Source organism: Cervus elaphus, chromosome 7 (assembly GCF_910594005.1).
Source record: "Cervus elaphus chromosome 7, mCerEla1.1, whole genome shotgun sequence".
NCBI lineage: Eukaryota > Metazoa > Chordata > Mammalia > Artiodactyla > Cervidae > Cervus > Cervus elaphus.
In genome coordinates this window covers 27,173,927-27,189,500 of record NC_057821.1, presented here as the reverse complement: position 1 = coordinate 27,189,500, position 15,574 = coordinate 27,173,927, and the positions used below count along the sequence as shown (strand labels likewise).

At 39.9% G+C, this 15,574-nt stretch overlaps 2 protein-coding genes across 3 annotated transcripts in view; both read right to left on the bottom strand.

Annotated features, from left to right (window-relative positions):
* Positions 1-15,574, bottom strand: part of LOC122697222 (butyrophilin subfamily 1 member A1-like) — a 217,972-nt gene that overhangs the window by 61,354 nt on the left and 141,044 nt on the right. The gene's annotated exons all lie outside the window — the stretch shown is intronic.
* The window catches only part of LOC122697223 (butyrophilin subfamily 1 member A1-like), a 59,110-nt gene continuing 55,267 nt past the window's right edge, over positions 11,732-15,574 (bottom strand). For both annotated transcript variants that reach the window (XM_043907752.1, XM_043907753.1), the window contains 4 exons: positions 14,319-14,345; positions 13,786-13,812; positions 13,182-13,208; positions 11,732-13,007 (listed from right to left, as the gene is read on the bottom strand). In XM_043907752.1, coding sequence (XP_043763687.1) covers positions 12,466-13,007; positions 13,182-13,208; positions 13,786-13,812; positions 14,319-14,345 — 623 coding nt within the window. In that variant the 3' untranslated portion in view covers positions 11,732-12,465. The remainder of the gene's footprint in view (positions 13,008-13,181; positions 13,209-13,785; positions 13,813-14,318; positions 14,346-15,574) is intronic.

Below are 15,574 nucleotides of genomic sequence, written 5' to 3'. Positions count from 1 at the left end.
TCCCCACCTGCTTGGGTAACAGCTACTGGGGCTCAGCTGGGAGTACTGTATGTACTCCTTTGGGACATACTGAGGAGTAGCCTCTCCAGACTCCCTCAGTTGCGCACTGCCACTCGCCTGTTTGTGGGGGGGGGTCAAGGAAGCAAGAAATGAGAGATTGCGAAGGAATTAAGATTTCATTAGGCATATGTACCTCCAGCGGTAGGAGTGAGGACCTCCTATCTTAACCAGAGGTCTCGAATGTGAGACTGAGCCACGTGAACTTTCTGCTGAGTTCATTTTTCACTGTCCTGGTTTCCAGCACGATGGGCTTTTTGTCACTTCTCTTGCGCTGGGTTTTCTTCATGTTCTGCTTCTACCACAGGAGCTTTCTCCAACTTGGGCTCCTGCTGTGCTTGGCCTCCTCCTTGCGGGGACTGCGCCAAGGTTGTTTCAGCCAGGTTCAATTGGAGTCACAGCACCACAGATGTTGGGGGACTGTAATCTAGATTCTGTCTCTTCTCAACAGAAATTTGAAGCGACGGACATTAAAGCTCTTCGCGCGTCACAGCTCTTGGACAATATTATAGCTCCCTCAGTTTTATTTAGAAAACAAAGGACGATCATCCTCAAGGCATGGGGGAATGCTGACCCAAAAGACACAAAGAAGAGAGAGAGAGAGAAAGAGAATGAGAGACAAAGAGCGCTTGTGCATGGGGGAGAGAGAAAGAGAGCGAGACCCCAGCCCTTTGGCTCCTCTTTTTATATGTTTTTTTTAACTTCTGGGCTAGCTGGAGTGCAGTTTGTTTTACCTGAGGTTCTCACTCTGATCTTTGGACCTTCCTTTGTTCTATTTTTGGGGGCTTTTCCCTCCCTTGTCTTTTAGCTACCTCCATTCTGGACTCCTGTTTCCTATTCTAACTGCATAACAGTTTATCTGGTCTTTCATCCTTGGGTCACCACATTCCTCCCTCTATTTTTAGGGCCAATTCTTTGGTCCCTTTGATACCCTGCTCATGTCTAACTATCTACCTATTTCCCTTCTCAGGCCTTTGGGAAACCAATCTCAAAGGAAAAGGGGTGATAACTGTTCTTGCTTCTTCAGGTTATACAGGGTTGTCGTGGGGCTCTGGGGTTCTCTTTGCCTGTTCTCTGTCAGGGTGATTTATGGAGGGAGATGAGAGTCCACAGAATGGTAAGGTGGCTTGTTTCAGTATTGTCTGGATGTTGGCTAGGGACTATTCTTGTTGTACTACCACTTGGAGATTTGTTGTATTCTAGAAGAAACAGACTTAACAAGAAAGTTAAAGATACATGGCCCGAAGATTAATAGAAGTGTTAGGGGAAGCACACTGACTGAAACCACCCACCCTGGCCAGGCACCATAGTAACCAGTTGCACGAGTTGTTTTATGACAGGTGGTCCTGGTAAGGAACAAGGAACGAATAAGCCACCACCAACCGGAAGAGTTCAGGAAAGGTCAAAAGGAGACACCACATGTCCGACCACCTTCCTGAACAAGGCACCAGGAATGAGTCTGAGTCAGAATGATTGGCTATAGACAACCCAGAAACTAATCCCAACATCATAAAACCTGAGACTGTGAGCCATGTGGCAGAGCTGTTCTCCTGGGTTCCTTTACCCTACTGCTCTCCACCTGGCTGCCCTTTCCCAATAAAATCTCTTGCTTTGTCAGCACATGTGTCTTCTCAGACAATTGATTTCCAAGTGTTAGACAAAAGCCCGGTTTCGGGCCCTGGAAGGGGCCCCCCTTCCTGAAACAGAAGTAGAAAATCTGCTGAGGAGGTAGCCAGGAGAACCAGGACTAGACATTGGTTTGTGACATTAGTATTTCTCTAGGTATGAGAAGATGCAAGAATTTGGGCTCATAAAATCTTTATCTCAAAACACCTGACTATCTCAAAGCCTGTTCTGCCAGGTTTTTCCCAGAGCACAGAGTGCCTTATTTCTGATCTCTAACCTGAATTGCTTTCAAGGGGTGTTGAAGGTAAGCAGCTTTCAGTGGTCATGATTTATCTTTGTAGAGGCAGCTGGCAAGTGCCAACTTCTAGTCAGCAGCACCCTTTCATAGCCACATATTTGCCATGCTTTGGGGCATTTCATGACCATTGTGTCCCATGGTGCTGGGAAGGCTCATTCCCAGGTCTAATGAAGATTCCATTGACAGGCCACTCATGGTGCTGTTACTAGACCAGGCCTTGCAAGTAGCAAGAGTCTCTGTCTATACCTGTCTTACTAGCCTCTTGGTCCAGGAAAATATTCCCTCTTATTGCTTCTTCCCATATCTAGAGTTACTTTATTACAGTCATTGATCTCATATGAAACTGCATATCAGCATTTTATCACAGGCTCAGTCACACATTACCATAATGTAAAAACAATCTTCTGAAACAAGTGACATAGAAAATAATATAGCTAGCAGTTATTAGTAAGGTCACAAGCAAAAATTTAAGTCAAGAACTTTCATTAGATATAGCCCAGTATACCCCAGGTCATCTGACTTAGTTAAATGATTATAGCCAGGTGTTAATCTCCTTGTTAATCTCCTTATGGAGCATCTGACCTTTATTCAAAGATTGGTTACTGAGATAAGCTTTAGAAGCAAACTTACAGTGTCCTTTTTAATAATTTAAATCTTTTAGCAATGTAACATAACAACAAGGAACTAGCTCAGAAGTGAGTCATAAACACAGACCTTAATTAACAAAACTAGAACTTAATAATAAGTGAAATATAATTTTTTGTCATTGTGAGGGAATTAACCCTGAAGCCAGGGAAGACTTTAACCCATCAAATAAAAATGAGGTTTGTCAGGGAGCCCAGAAAAGCCAAGCGGCCATCTTGGGTTTCCCATAGCCCCGACTCTTTGATTACAGCTCTTGTTCACCCATTTTTAATTCCCTGATTTAGGAGCAGACTATGCCATGTTTTAAGGACATCAGGATAGCAAAATTCTAACTGTGAGGGGTTATTTTTGTAGAGGCAGAATGAGCTTTTCTACATGTACCATAATCTTAAATAATACTTATTTACTTTACCAAAGTAACAGAAGATTTTAAAAACAAATATAAATCACTTAAAGGTGAAGAAATTCATAATCTGTTAGTGAAAGCTGCATTCTAAGAAAACTTTGTTCTCTTAACATAGAGAGTAGACTAAATTCCAGTCTAGTACCAGCTTACCAGATAACAAACAAACAAAATTTGTTTGTTTGTTAACTTTAGAAAAGTCTTCCATACGTCTTGAAATAGCAGTATTCTTGCAAAGGCATCAGAATGAAACCATAATAGGCATGATTAAAATCTGATTAAATTGCAATTGACCAAGTGACCTGGTCATTGCTGTGACTTGTAACACTTTAATATGATAACTAGAATTATAACTGACAACATTTTACCAGGACATAGCAGATTTTCATGAATTTCACATAATTTCTAGGATATCTATATTAGTAACATCAACTGTACAATATAACCTGAGAGGATTCATCACTCCTCTAACAATACTTCCCATGTAATTTAACATGTCAAGTGAACTCAGGTAGTTTAATACTCTCTTTGGGATGTCTCAGGGGCCCTCTGAAGCATCCCAAAGTTAGCTAGAAGTCAAATTATTTAAGAAGTTTTGTCAATTAATATCAAAAGGGTTTATAACAGTCAGGTAGGATCGTATAAATCACTGTGAAACATAGTCATTCGCTTAGCCAACGTCAACAAAGATTTCAAAGGTAAACATAGAATAGATCACTTCTGTGATAAGGTAAAGAAACTTAAAACCCATTATCAAAGGCAGTTCAATGTCTCAAGAAAACTTGTATTATGTGCAAAACTCTTTTCTGGGGGTCCACTTTTCATAAAACCTCATTATCACTTTCTGTACCCATTCCTTTGTTCTCCTCTCCTGAAACAGCCACCTGTACATCAGAACTACTTCCTTTTCCCTTCATAAAATGCAGTTTCACTCCTTATACCTACTTTATTGATGAAACATACATCCTACTTTCCTTAAGCAACCAATAAACTGACCTTTATATTAGCATTCTATAGATCAGTGAACATAAGTACCAGTGAACATTTCTAAAAACAATTTTGTTTTCTTATAAAGAACGTCTCAGGATGGCACCAAACACTGTTCATTAATACTAAAAAAATCTCATTAGTTTCTGTGTAAGAAGAAGTTAGTGTTAAGTAGTGAATGTTTCAGAATCTCAGAATTTTATTTTATTTGGAAATGACCTAGCTATTCAACAAATTTTCATGTTTAGCGCAGTAATAGTAATTCATGTTACCAAAATCTGGAGAGACTATTTTAGACAGACATTTTTAAAGCATAATTATTTTTAATAGTTTATCTAAAAGTTCATATCTCATTTATATTTTTTAAGAGTTTTTTTTTCTAGAGGTACTTTCCTTGTTGACAAACTTGTGACAGATATAGCAATATTGAACTTATAATAAACCTAGGCACAATGAAAATATTATGCTTAATGTTAATTAATGACTCTTGTCTATATTAGATTAGCAAACAAACATTAATACTAGATATTTAATACTGAATATTTCCCAGTTCAAGTGAATCTGAAATTCATTTACGTTAGTTCTTTTGTTTTGTTTTCTTTTTTTTTTTTGTATTTAGAACTGTTTGATTTATAAACACTTATTTTCTTTAGGCCAATTAAATAAGAACTCATTTACATCTTCAGCAATATTATCAAAAAACAAAAGACACACACTGAGACGTACATAAATCCAGACAGACAGACAGACAGACAGAGATCTCATAGTTTTCCACCTGAGATTTAAAATATCCCTTTGACCCCCCCCCCCTTTTTTTTGCTTGAAATTCTAATTTGCCCAAGGCTGAGGTCTCAGGCAAAGTGGCAGTGTATTTCAAGAACATGGAAAAGGTTAACTTCAGGATTTTCCCTAGGTAGGCTTTTGTAACAAACTAGTTGTTTTTAATTCTATATGCAAAAAAGAACTGGTTTTGCAGTTTTCATGAAAAAAAAATTCATTTAAATCAATTTTCTCCAGACTCTAAATCATATCATGGCCATCAAGCCATCTTTCCTTTCTGTAATCATAGTTTTATACATGAATTATTGACCAAATAGTGCTCAAGTTGATTCTGATATCAAAGCCAGGTCAACTGATAAAAGTCTTGGATTGTCCCTCTGGTGGGAAGTGAGACCTTTGTCCCATCAGAAGAATCTGAAGGGTTAAGAGAATTTGCAGGAGTGGGGGACCCTTGGTCCACCACCACCCTGAGTGACAAGAAGTAGTCAGAAGGGAATTCTTTAGGATGTTTGGAGAGTTTCTAATCACTCAGATCAGTTCAGTCACTCAGTAGTGTTGGACGTTTTGCGACTCCATGGGCTGTAGCATGCCAAGCTTCCCTGTCCATCACCAACTCCCAGAGCTTGCTGAAACTCATGTCCATTGAGTCAGTGATGTCATCCAACCCTTTCATCCTCTGTTATCCCCATCTCCTCCTGACTTCAATCTTTTTCAGCATCAGGGTCTTTTCCAAGGAGTCAGTTCTTTACATCAGGTGGCCAAAGTATTGGAGCTTCAGCTTTAGCATCAGTTCTTCCAATATATATTCAGGACTGATTTCCTTTAGGACTGACTGGTTTGATCTCCTTGCAGATCAAGGGACTCTCAAGAGTTTCCTAAACAACACAGTTCAAAAGTATCAATTCTTTGGTGCTCAGCTTTCTTTATAGTCCAACTTTCACATCCATACTGGAAAAACCATAGCTACTAGAAAAACCATAGCTTTGACTGGATGGAACTCTGTCAGCAAAATAATGTCTCTGCTTTTTAATATGCTGTCTAGGTTGGTCAGAACTTTTCTTCCAAGGAGCAAGTGTCTTTTAATTTCACAGCTGTGGTCACCATCTGCAGTGATTTTGGAGACCCTCCAAAATAAAGTCTGTCACTGTTTCCATTGTTTCCCCATCTATTTGCCATGAAGTGACAGGACTGGATGCCATGATCTTCATTTTCTGAGTGCTAATGTTGAGTTTTAAGCCATCTTTTTCACTCTCCTCTTTCACTTTCATCAAGAGGTTCTTTAGTTCTTTGCTTTCTGCGATATGGGTGGTGTCATCTGCACATCTGAGGTTATTGATATTTCTCCTGGCAGTCTTGATTCCAGCTTGACTTCATCCAGCCTGGCATTTCGCATGATGTAATCTGCATATAAGTTAAATAAGCAGGGTGACAATATACAGCCTTGATGTACCTCTTTCCCAATTTGGAACCAGTCTGTTGTTCCATGTCAGGCTCTAACTGTTGCTTCTTCACCTGCATACAGATTTCTCAGGAGGCAGGTAAGGTGGTATGGTATTCCCATTGCTTTTAGAATTTTCCACAGTTTGTTGTGATCCACACAGTCAAAGGCTTTGGCATAATCAATAAAGCAGAAGTAGATGTTTTCTGGTACTCTCTTGCATTTTCAATGATCCAACAGTTGTTGGATCCAACTAATCAAATTGATCACATGGACCACACCCTTGTGTAACTCAATGAAATTATGAGACATGCCGTGTAGGGCCACCCAAGATGGACAACTTGTGGAGAGTTTTGACAAAATGTGGTCCACTGGAGAAGGGAATGGCAAGCCACTTCAGTATTCCTGCCTTGAGAACCCCATGAATAGTATGAAAAGGCCAAAAGATGTGATACTGAAAGATGAATTCCCCAGGTTGGTAGGTGCCCAATATGCTACTGGAAAAGAGTGAAGAAATGACTTCAGAAAGAATGAAGAGATGGAGCCAAAGCAAAAACAGTGCCCCGTTGTGGATGTGACAGGTGATGGAAGTAAAGTCTGATGCTTTAAAGAACAATATTGCATAGAAACCTGGAATATAAAGTCCATGAATCAAGGTAAATTGGAAGTGGTCAACAGGAGATGGCAAGAGTGAACATCAGCAGTTAGGAGTCAGTGAACTAAAATGGACTGGAATTGGCAAATTTGATCCCTCAGATTTTTGAAAATAGGAGAAAGACCTGGACCAAAGGGAATCTCAGAATTCTTTCCTAGAGATCACGTTAAACTGAAAGGTTGAGTAGGGGTCGTCTGGAAATCTGATGGAGAGAGACAGAGAGGGACAAGAGATAGGGAGGCAACAGAAAGACACATTTGAGTCTCTCAAATCCAGATCCTGACTGAGGGCTTTGAAGGACTGAAGGTAAGGAAATTTTGAGTCCTCTCTCTGTTTTTGGCAAAAGCTACTGTGCCATTCAGAGGCCATTTTTTTGGGGGGTCCCCCAGTTTGTATTGGGGCCATGCCTTTTGCAGGGTCAAAATTTTCCAGTTTCTGAGAGTGTAGACAAGGAGTGAGTCTGAGAGAGGCTCGACGTACCAGAACCCACTCTTAGCCTACCTGCCATAGAATGGGGGTACTGAGAGTCACCGGCTGACAGAAAGTTGTCCCTTTGGTCCCAGTGATCTCTTCATGCGACTAATGCACAAAATGGCCAACCGTCCCAACCGTCGCATGTGGAGTGAGAGGTGACCCTTGAGAACCATGCAGCTAAGGCACCTTGTGACAGCTAAAGCACCTTGTGACAGAACCAAGCGGCTAAGGCACCACGTGACCCGGGCAGACAGACATTTTCAGGAGCAACTGGGTGACTCGCCATTCGGTGATTCCCTGAAATGTGGAAGGCACTCTTGGGATGACTCAGAGGCAACACCTAGGCTCCTGTAAATCAATCCGGGCCAAAAGGGGAAGAAGTGAAAGTGACAGGGAAGAAGGCTGAGGAATCTGCCTTACAATCCTATCGGGGAGGCGATGGCCAGGGAACAATGGTCTCTGTTTTGCTTCAACCACTATGAGCCTGACGCAGTACAGGGAAGTTGTCTTGCAGAGTGTGGATGCCTTTGTGGCCTGATCTATTCCATGTCCCCGTTATCCTCACATGGGCGTCTTCATGTGGCAGGCGCCCTAATGGCTTTTAAGTGCCTGACCCGTACCCACACAATATTGGTTGGCCTAGTCCTCAGTTAGAAAGGAGTCTAAAGGAGAGACCCGCACCCATTCAGTTGTCAGTTACTGGGGCACAGTGAGCAGTGGGGCCTTTGGAACACACCAGAGGGTAACCCTGGCCAGATTTCCTCAGTTGCTTCCATAGCACTTGCCTTTTCACAGATGGTCCCTATGAGAAAGGAGAAGTGAGGAGGTGGGGGAAGAGACCCCAAGTCCCCATTCAGACCATCAGAAATGTCATGGTCCAAGTGTGGATTGGAAGAGAATTTCCAGAGATGAGGCAGAATTAGAGGAGAATAAAGTTTATTAGATTGGGAGACCCTGTTAGGACAGTGGGCCAGCTAAAGGGACAACTGATGTTGAATGGGGGTCTTTAGTCCACTTTTATACCCAGGGTCCAAGGAGTGGGATAGGTGTCTTGTGGGTCATTTTCTGATTGAATGAGGCACATATATTTGGTGGAGGAAGAGTAAGGCAAATACCTTCTCCCTTTGTGGGGTAGAAGGAGAGACAGGTTATACTGCCCAGGAGGACCTGAACTCCTTTAATAGTTATAATATGGGGGAGGGGAGGATGACAAGGGTCTGGTTTTTCAGTTCCTGCATTCCAAGACCCTCCTTGGTTTTATCTGGTGTTTCATCCTTGGGTATCCACATTCCTCCCTCTAATTTTAGGACCAATTCTTTGGCCCCCATTGGCAAGCCTCAGGCATGGGATGTGTTATTTTCTTCCTTCCTGCCATCCACAGGTGGACAGGGTTCTGAACAAAGGCACTTTAGTTTAACAGTCAGGCATAGAGGGGCAGGATTCTCTGAGGCAAATCATTCTGATTGATTATAATAATAAAAGTAACGAAAATAAGTCAAAGAAACAGTTGCATCATGGAGTCAGAATTGGCTTCCATGGTTTACCTATTATGAGGGGGTAGGGGTGTTGGTTTACTTATTGTGAGGACTATCAAATCTGAAATCCACAGGGCAGGGCAAGCTGACAGATTCATTTCTTTTGACTGCTTCACTTTTAGGGTTGGAATAATTTAGAATAGTACTTTCTAGAAAATACAGCCGCCTATAGAATTTTATAATTTTTACATTAGAAAAGAGTTTGAAACTTTCTTTAAGCAAGAGGCTATCACAGAACTAATGTTCCTTGGAACCATACTTTGAGAATTAATAACTTGTGGTCATTGAAACTAAGAGCCTTAACATCCACTGTTTAGCTATAAAGTGGGCTTATCAGGTGGTGCTAGTGGTAAAGAACCCACTTGCCAATTCAGCAGATGTAAGAGACATTGGTTTGATCCCTGTGTTGGGAAGATCCCCTGGGGGAGTCATGGCAATCCACTCCAGTATTCTTTCCTGGAGAAATCCATGATCAGAAGAACCTGGTGGGCTTCAGTCCATGAGGGCACAAAGAGTTGGTCACAACTGAATCAACTTAGCATAGCATACATACATTTACTATGACTTTCTTGGTCACACTGCTGTTGATTTTACTTCTTTAATCATAAACCTGTAACTGGTCCTCAGCATGAAGTATATGTATCATGATGCTTTGGTCTATATAAATAAGAAAAGAATGAGTTTGTTTAGCAAAAGTTGCCTTGGATTTGTGAAGTTAAATGACTAAGATTCTAGTTCCAGTTCTGGTGTCTAGTAAATGCTTGACTTTGGAAAATATTAAAAGTCTGATAACAATATAAATAATCAAAGCCTTACTTTACTCATCTATAAAATAAGAATTAATGATATTGGTAGCTTTAACATGAAACAATGGGTATTAAGGCATGCGGCAGTATGAACACTGAAATACAGACATAATTATCATAGAATTAAGTACTTTACACAAATTCATTACAGTCATAGAATTTAGAACTTTTTTCCTATGTTGGTTTTCAACTGTTTCATGAAGTTTATATAAATGCAGAAATTCTCTTGAGTTTCTGTAACAGGTCTTGGGTTATTATCTTTTTTTAAAGAATAGATGATCAGATTGTGTTTAACAAAACAAAAAAGAGTACATTGGCTAACTGGGAATATTAATAGACTATAATGAAGTATCACACATTGATTACCTTAAATGACTGAAGTTTATTATATCACAGTTCTGGGGGCAAGAATTGTGATACTAGAGTGTAACAGGGCTATGCTTTTTCTGAAGGTGCTGGGGAGGAACCTCTTTCAAGCTTCTCTCCTAGCAGCTGATATTTAGTTAGTAATCTTGGACATTCCTTGTCTGTAGAATCAGACTCCAAACTTTACATGGCATTCTCCTTGTGCCTATGTGGATGTCTAAATTCCCCCCCCGCCCCCCCTTTAAGGTCAACAGTCTCACTGTATTAGGGATGCACTCTACTCCATCTTTATGATACCTGCAATGAACTTATTTCCAAACAAAGTCACATTCTGAGGTACTGGACGTTAGGGCTTTCAATACATGAATTTAGGAGAGGTGGTGAGGGAGATATAGTTTAACCCATAACCTAGAGTATATTCAGAAGGAAATGGGAATCAGAGAAATACAACCACAGTTTTTATATAATTATTTTGAGAACTTTATGAAAGATAGAAGAGTATAAAGGAGGATCTAGAGTTGGTAGACGGAGAGGGCAATGGCAACCCACTCCAGTACTCTTGCCTGGAGAATTCCCTGGTCAGAGGAGCCTGGTAGGCTGTAGTCCATAGGGTCGCTATGAGTCAGACACGACTGAGCAACTTCCTTTCACTTTTCACTTTCATGCATTGGTGAAGGCAATGGAAACCCACTCCAGTGTTCTTGCCTGAAGATTCCCAGGGATGGGGTAGCCTGGTGGGCTGCCATCTGTGGGGTCGCACAGAGTCGGACACGACTGAAGTGACTTAGCAGCAGCAGCAGCAGAGTTGGTAGAAAATTGTATTGTTTTGATTTTTAAGGTGGAGGAGATTTTGAAAAACATAAGATTCGTGGAAAAAAGCTTGTGGAAAGTCTGAGAGGAACAACTGATAGATTGAAGTCCAGAGAGCACAGTATAGAATGAATGGAGATAAAGATGGGTTGGTGTTCCCTGTGAAGAAAGGGAAATACTTCTCTTAATAACATAGTGAGAGAGGAGTAATGGAGAGGTAGAGATTTAGATTTGTTATATTTATTATTACAAAGATGAGATAATTGTCTTCTAATTGAGTATTGCTATTAATAATTTTCAGAGTGGGAACACAGTCATACATTGAGTATAAGGTGGGAGTAGATTTGGAAGTTGAATGAAGGTAGATTTTTTAATGAATGAGTAGATTACTTGATAGTGCTGGTGTCCAAGTTGTGATAGGTAATCACACATGTGAAGAGGAACAGTCTGCTCACATGTGTGGATTTGTATAGCATGTTTAACTGCCAGTATGAGGATGGGTAATTAGATTTATCCATATTTGGAGTTTTTGTTCAAGTACATGTGATATAAGGGCAATGAGGCCAGGGATTTTTACTCACTAGTAAGATAATACTTAAAATTATTAACCATGGTAACCACAAACAAGAGGGTAGGAAGTAAAGTCAAGAGGGGCTGAGGATTCAGGAGAAATTGAAAGACCCTAAATGAGACTGACACACTGGAGTTGCTGAGCAAGCAAGTACAGGACTTTACATTTCTGTTTCCTCTGAATATTCAACTGTGGATGTCATCTGCTGCCATCCTTAAAGTGAGGATGCTTGAGTTAGTACTGGATTCAGTCACAACAGACAAAGACAACATACAAATGGTTTAAAGATATAAAGTTTATTTCTTCCTGGAAGTAATTCAGAAAGTGAGAATATAGTAGTCTCATAAAGCTGTCAAAGCTCTAGATTTATTCTATTAATATCTTCTTTTCTGTCTGTATCATATTATATGATCAGAGGTGTTCTTAGAGATCCATCCATCATGCCACATTCTGGCCATCCAAATAGTTAGAGAAAAGAAGAAAATCACATAATTTTCCTTTAAGAACACATTCCAGAGATCATACTGAATGTTGTTGTTGAGTCGACAAGTCGTATCCAACTTTTTGCAACCCCTCAGACTGCAGCACACCAGGCTTCCTTGTCCCTCACCATCTGCCAGAGTTTGCCCAAGTTCATGTCCATTGAATTGGTGATGCCATCCAACCACCTCATCCTCTGTCAACCTCATTGCCTTCTGCCCTCAATCTTTCCCAGGATCAGGGTCTTTTCCAAAGAATCATACAGGATAATTCATCTCAAAATGCACTGGTCATAATTTAGTCACATTCAGCAGGGGATGTGAGGAAATCTAATCTTTGTACTAGGCTGTCATAGGCAGAGTGAGAAGAAGAGGGACCTATAACTTAGGAAGAAGGGAGAAGTAATATGGGAGACAACCATCAGTCTGTGTATCAGAGCTTCAACTTAGAATAAATCAGTAAAGGAGGAAGAAAAATATAAATTTGTGTCTAGTGGGAAGAATTATAATCATCGTGGAAGGTTAGGCATATGAATTACAGCCTCATTGTGTTCTCCTGCATCTGGACAATGATCAGAGGGCCTGAGTCAGAGGACCAAAGTCTAAAAAGTGGTCTTAGGACACCATAAAATGTTTGTTTGGAAAATGTGAATATGTGGGATCCATCTGTCATGTTATAGAAAGATACATCTCCAGCCTCATAATCCAGGAATACTCCCACACTACAGGGTTTTTCTTTTAGAGTAAGAGAAGTTTCTGGGGATGTGAGGCACCAGTACTCCCCTTCATAGAGCCTAATGGCCCAGAAACCATTCTGTGGTGACATTGTGACCCTCCCATTCCTTGCTACATTATTCCTACAAACTCCCAGGTCCCAGGAATGTGCGTTCTGCACCTCCACCTCCCAGAAGTATCTCCCTGAGCTGACATGCAGCTGACCAAGCACACAGGGAAGGGAGACAAATCTCTGTGAGCAGCTGGGAAGCTCCTGAGATGGTTCTTGCCAGGTTACTCTTCTCCCCTCTTCAGACAGGAAGAGGGCAGGATGGGCAGTGGCTGCATCCAGAGTCAGATTTACTGCAAAGACAAGAGATCATCAGGTTTCTGGGAGGATCTCAGTAGGCTTAGGCCAGAGTCTCCCTTCTATGAGGGAACATCCAGTTCACCTCAACACCGTGCTCTCCCCCCACCCATCTTCCCTGGGACTACCCCACAATGAGCTGGGTCTGTCTTGAATCATTACAGACTCACCGGTCTCAAACTCTTCTTTCCTCCAGTCTGCAAAAAGCAAATGAACATAAGAATCCACCATCTGACAGACAGAGCTTCCTGTCTGTCCAGAATACTATGGTAAAATACTTCTTAATCGAAGAATAACAGCAACCAAAAAAGATGGGAAAAACTAACCTCTTTTTATATACTTGAACCTCTTTTTACAAGATGTTAAATTATGTATGACTTGAAGACCTGTGCCAACGCTATGCTCTCCTCATTCAAAATTCATATAGGAAAAATATTTGTAATCTATTTAGGATGTTTGAAAGGAAATACAGGATATGATGGGTCTGAAAAAATTGCTTATTGTTCACTTTAGATTCTTCAGATTTTAGTAGATGATAACCCTTCTACCTTCACTCAAAACAAAATGTTATATGCAACTAAAAATAATAAAACTATTAAAATGTAATGTTCTAAACCCATTATTATCTGTTAGAATAATGAGTAATCTACTGAATTCATGGAATAAAGCCTTAGAGTTTCCTTGATTTTCAGCAAAACATTTTGCACACAGTAGGTGTTCATTTAAAATATCTTTGATAATAGAATTTTCTTCATCAGAGTCCATATTGCTCACCAGCATATAATGGTATTTCCCTCCATGCTGCAAAAGAACAAAATAGAAAAAACTTAACTTTTATTCTTGCATGTCTTCTTTCATTGTCTTTTTTGTTATATTAAAAGCAAATATAAGAAATATTTGTCTTTGTTCTATTTCTTCTACTGAATCCTTTGAACTTTCTCTTTTTATCCTATATCCTCATATTCCAATTTTTAAACATGTGATAAAATTATCAGGTGAAGGGTAGATAGAAATAGAGAAAAAACAAAGGTGGCAGGGATAGAAGCATGAAGGAAGGAGCATAGACAGTAGGAAGGAACAAACAAACTAAAGGGAGAGGAATTACATGCTGAGTGATCAGTAGTTGCTTCACTTCAGAGGGAATTTATTGAAAGCATTGATATTTATAAAGATAATGCTTCCAGTGCTGTTTTGCTTACACTAAGCATTTTTTAAAAAAATATTTTTGCATTCTATCCCACTAGGGTAAGGGCAGAACCTAAGAAAAACAGAACAGTAAAGGTGTCTGAGAGATAATCATTACTCACCAGACTTGAATTGAGCCTTCTTCCTCTCTGAAAGAAAATACAAAATCATGCATGTATATATAAACAGATGTTCTTAACATCATAAAGAAGATGCAAGTAACACCATACATCACTCAATATTTGTGTCTGAAACTTGCTAAGTAATGTCCATTTCAAAAGCAAAGAAAGAAATGTGTGAAGTTCATTCCATCTAGAAACTTCACTATAATTTGAAGAGTATAATCAGATATGAAAGGGCATGAAGATTTAATAATTCTTGTAGTGGGTTACTAAAAATAATGTAGAATTAATTTAGAAGATAGCCATAGAATTTACATGTAAATTACCAATGAAGTTTGTTTGAGTGACAGAAAAATGTATGTTCAAGACCCTGAAGGAAGACAAATTTTTGAACTAGCTATTAAATAGTTAAAATAAAAAAGAATAAACAGTAGTAATTTTGCTTGGATAGAAAAAATGATGCAAATTCATATAAAAATATTTATATACTTTAGATTACTGGAGATTATGGTCAAGCAAAGTGTATCAAGATTACCTGATATTAGTATATGCAAAGTGTTTGAAAGATCAACAATCAGCAGCTTTGGAGTCTGAACACTATTCTTAATTTGAAAGAATGTAATATATATAAAATATGGGGACTCCATCTCAGAGCACATGAGAAAAAACTGAAGTTAAAATAAGTTTTCTATTGAATGGAAATAACCACATTCTTTTTAGCCTAATCCTTTGATCATACCAATTTTTTTTTCTTTTTTCCACCAACCTTATAATGAAGTCATGGTAATCTCCAGGAACATAAGGTAAAAAGGAAAGAATAAAACCTTAGTTCAGTTCATTTCAGCCGCTCAGTCATGTCCAACTCTTTGCGACTCCATGAATTGCAGCATGCCAGGCCTCCCTGTCCATCACCAACTCCAGGAGTCAACCCAAACCCACGTCCATCCAGTCTTTGATGCCATCCAGCTATCTCATCCTCTGTCATACCCTTCTTCCTCCTGCCGCCAATCTGTCGCAGCATTAGGATCTTTTCCAGTGAGTCAACTCTTCGCATGAGGTGGCCAAAGTATTGGAGTTTCAGCTTCAACATCAGTCCTTCCAATGAATACCCAGGACTGATCTCCTATAGGATGGACTGGTTGGATCTCCTTCAGTCCAAGGGACTCTCAAGAGTCTTCTCCAACACCACAGTTCAAAGCATCAATTCTTCGGCACTCAGCTTTCTTCCCAGTCCAACTCTCACATCCATACATGAC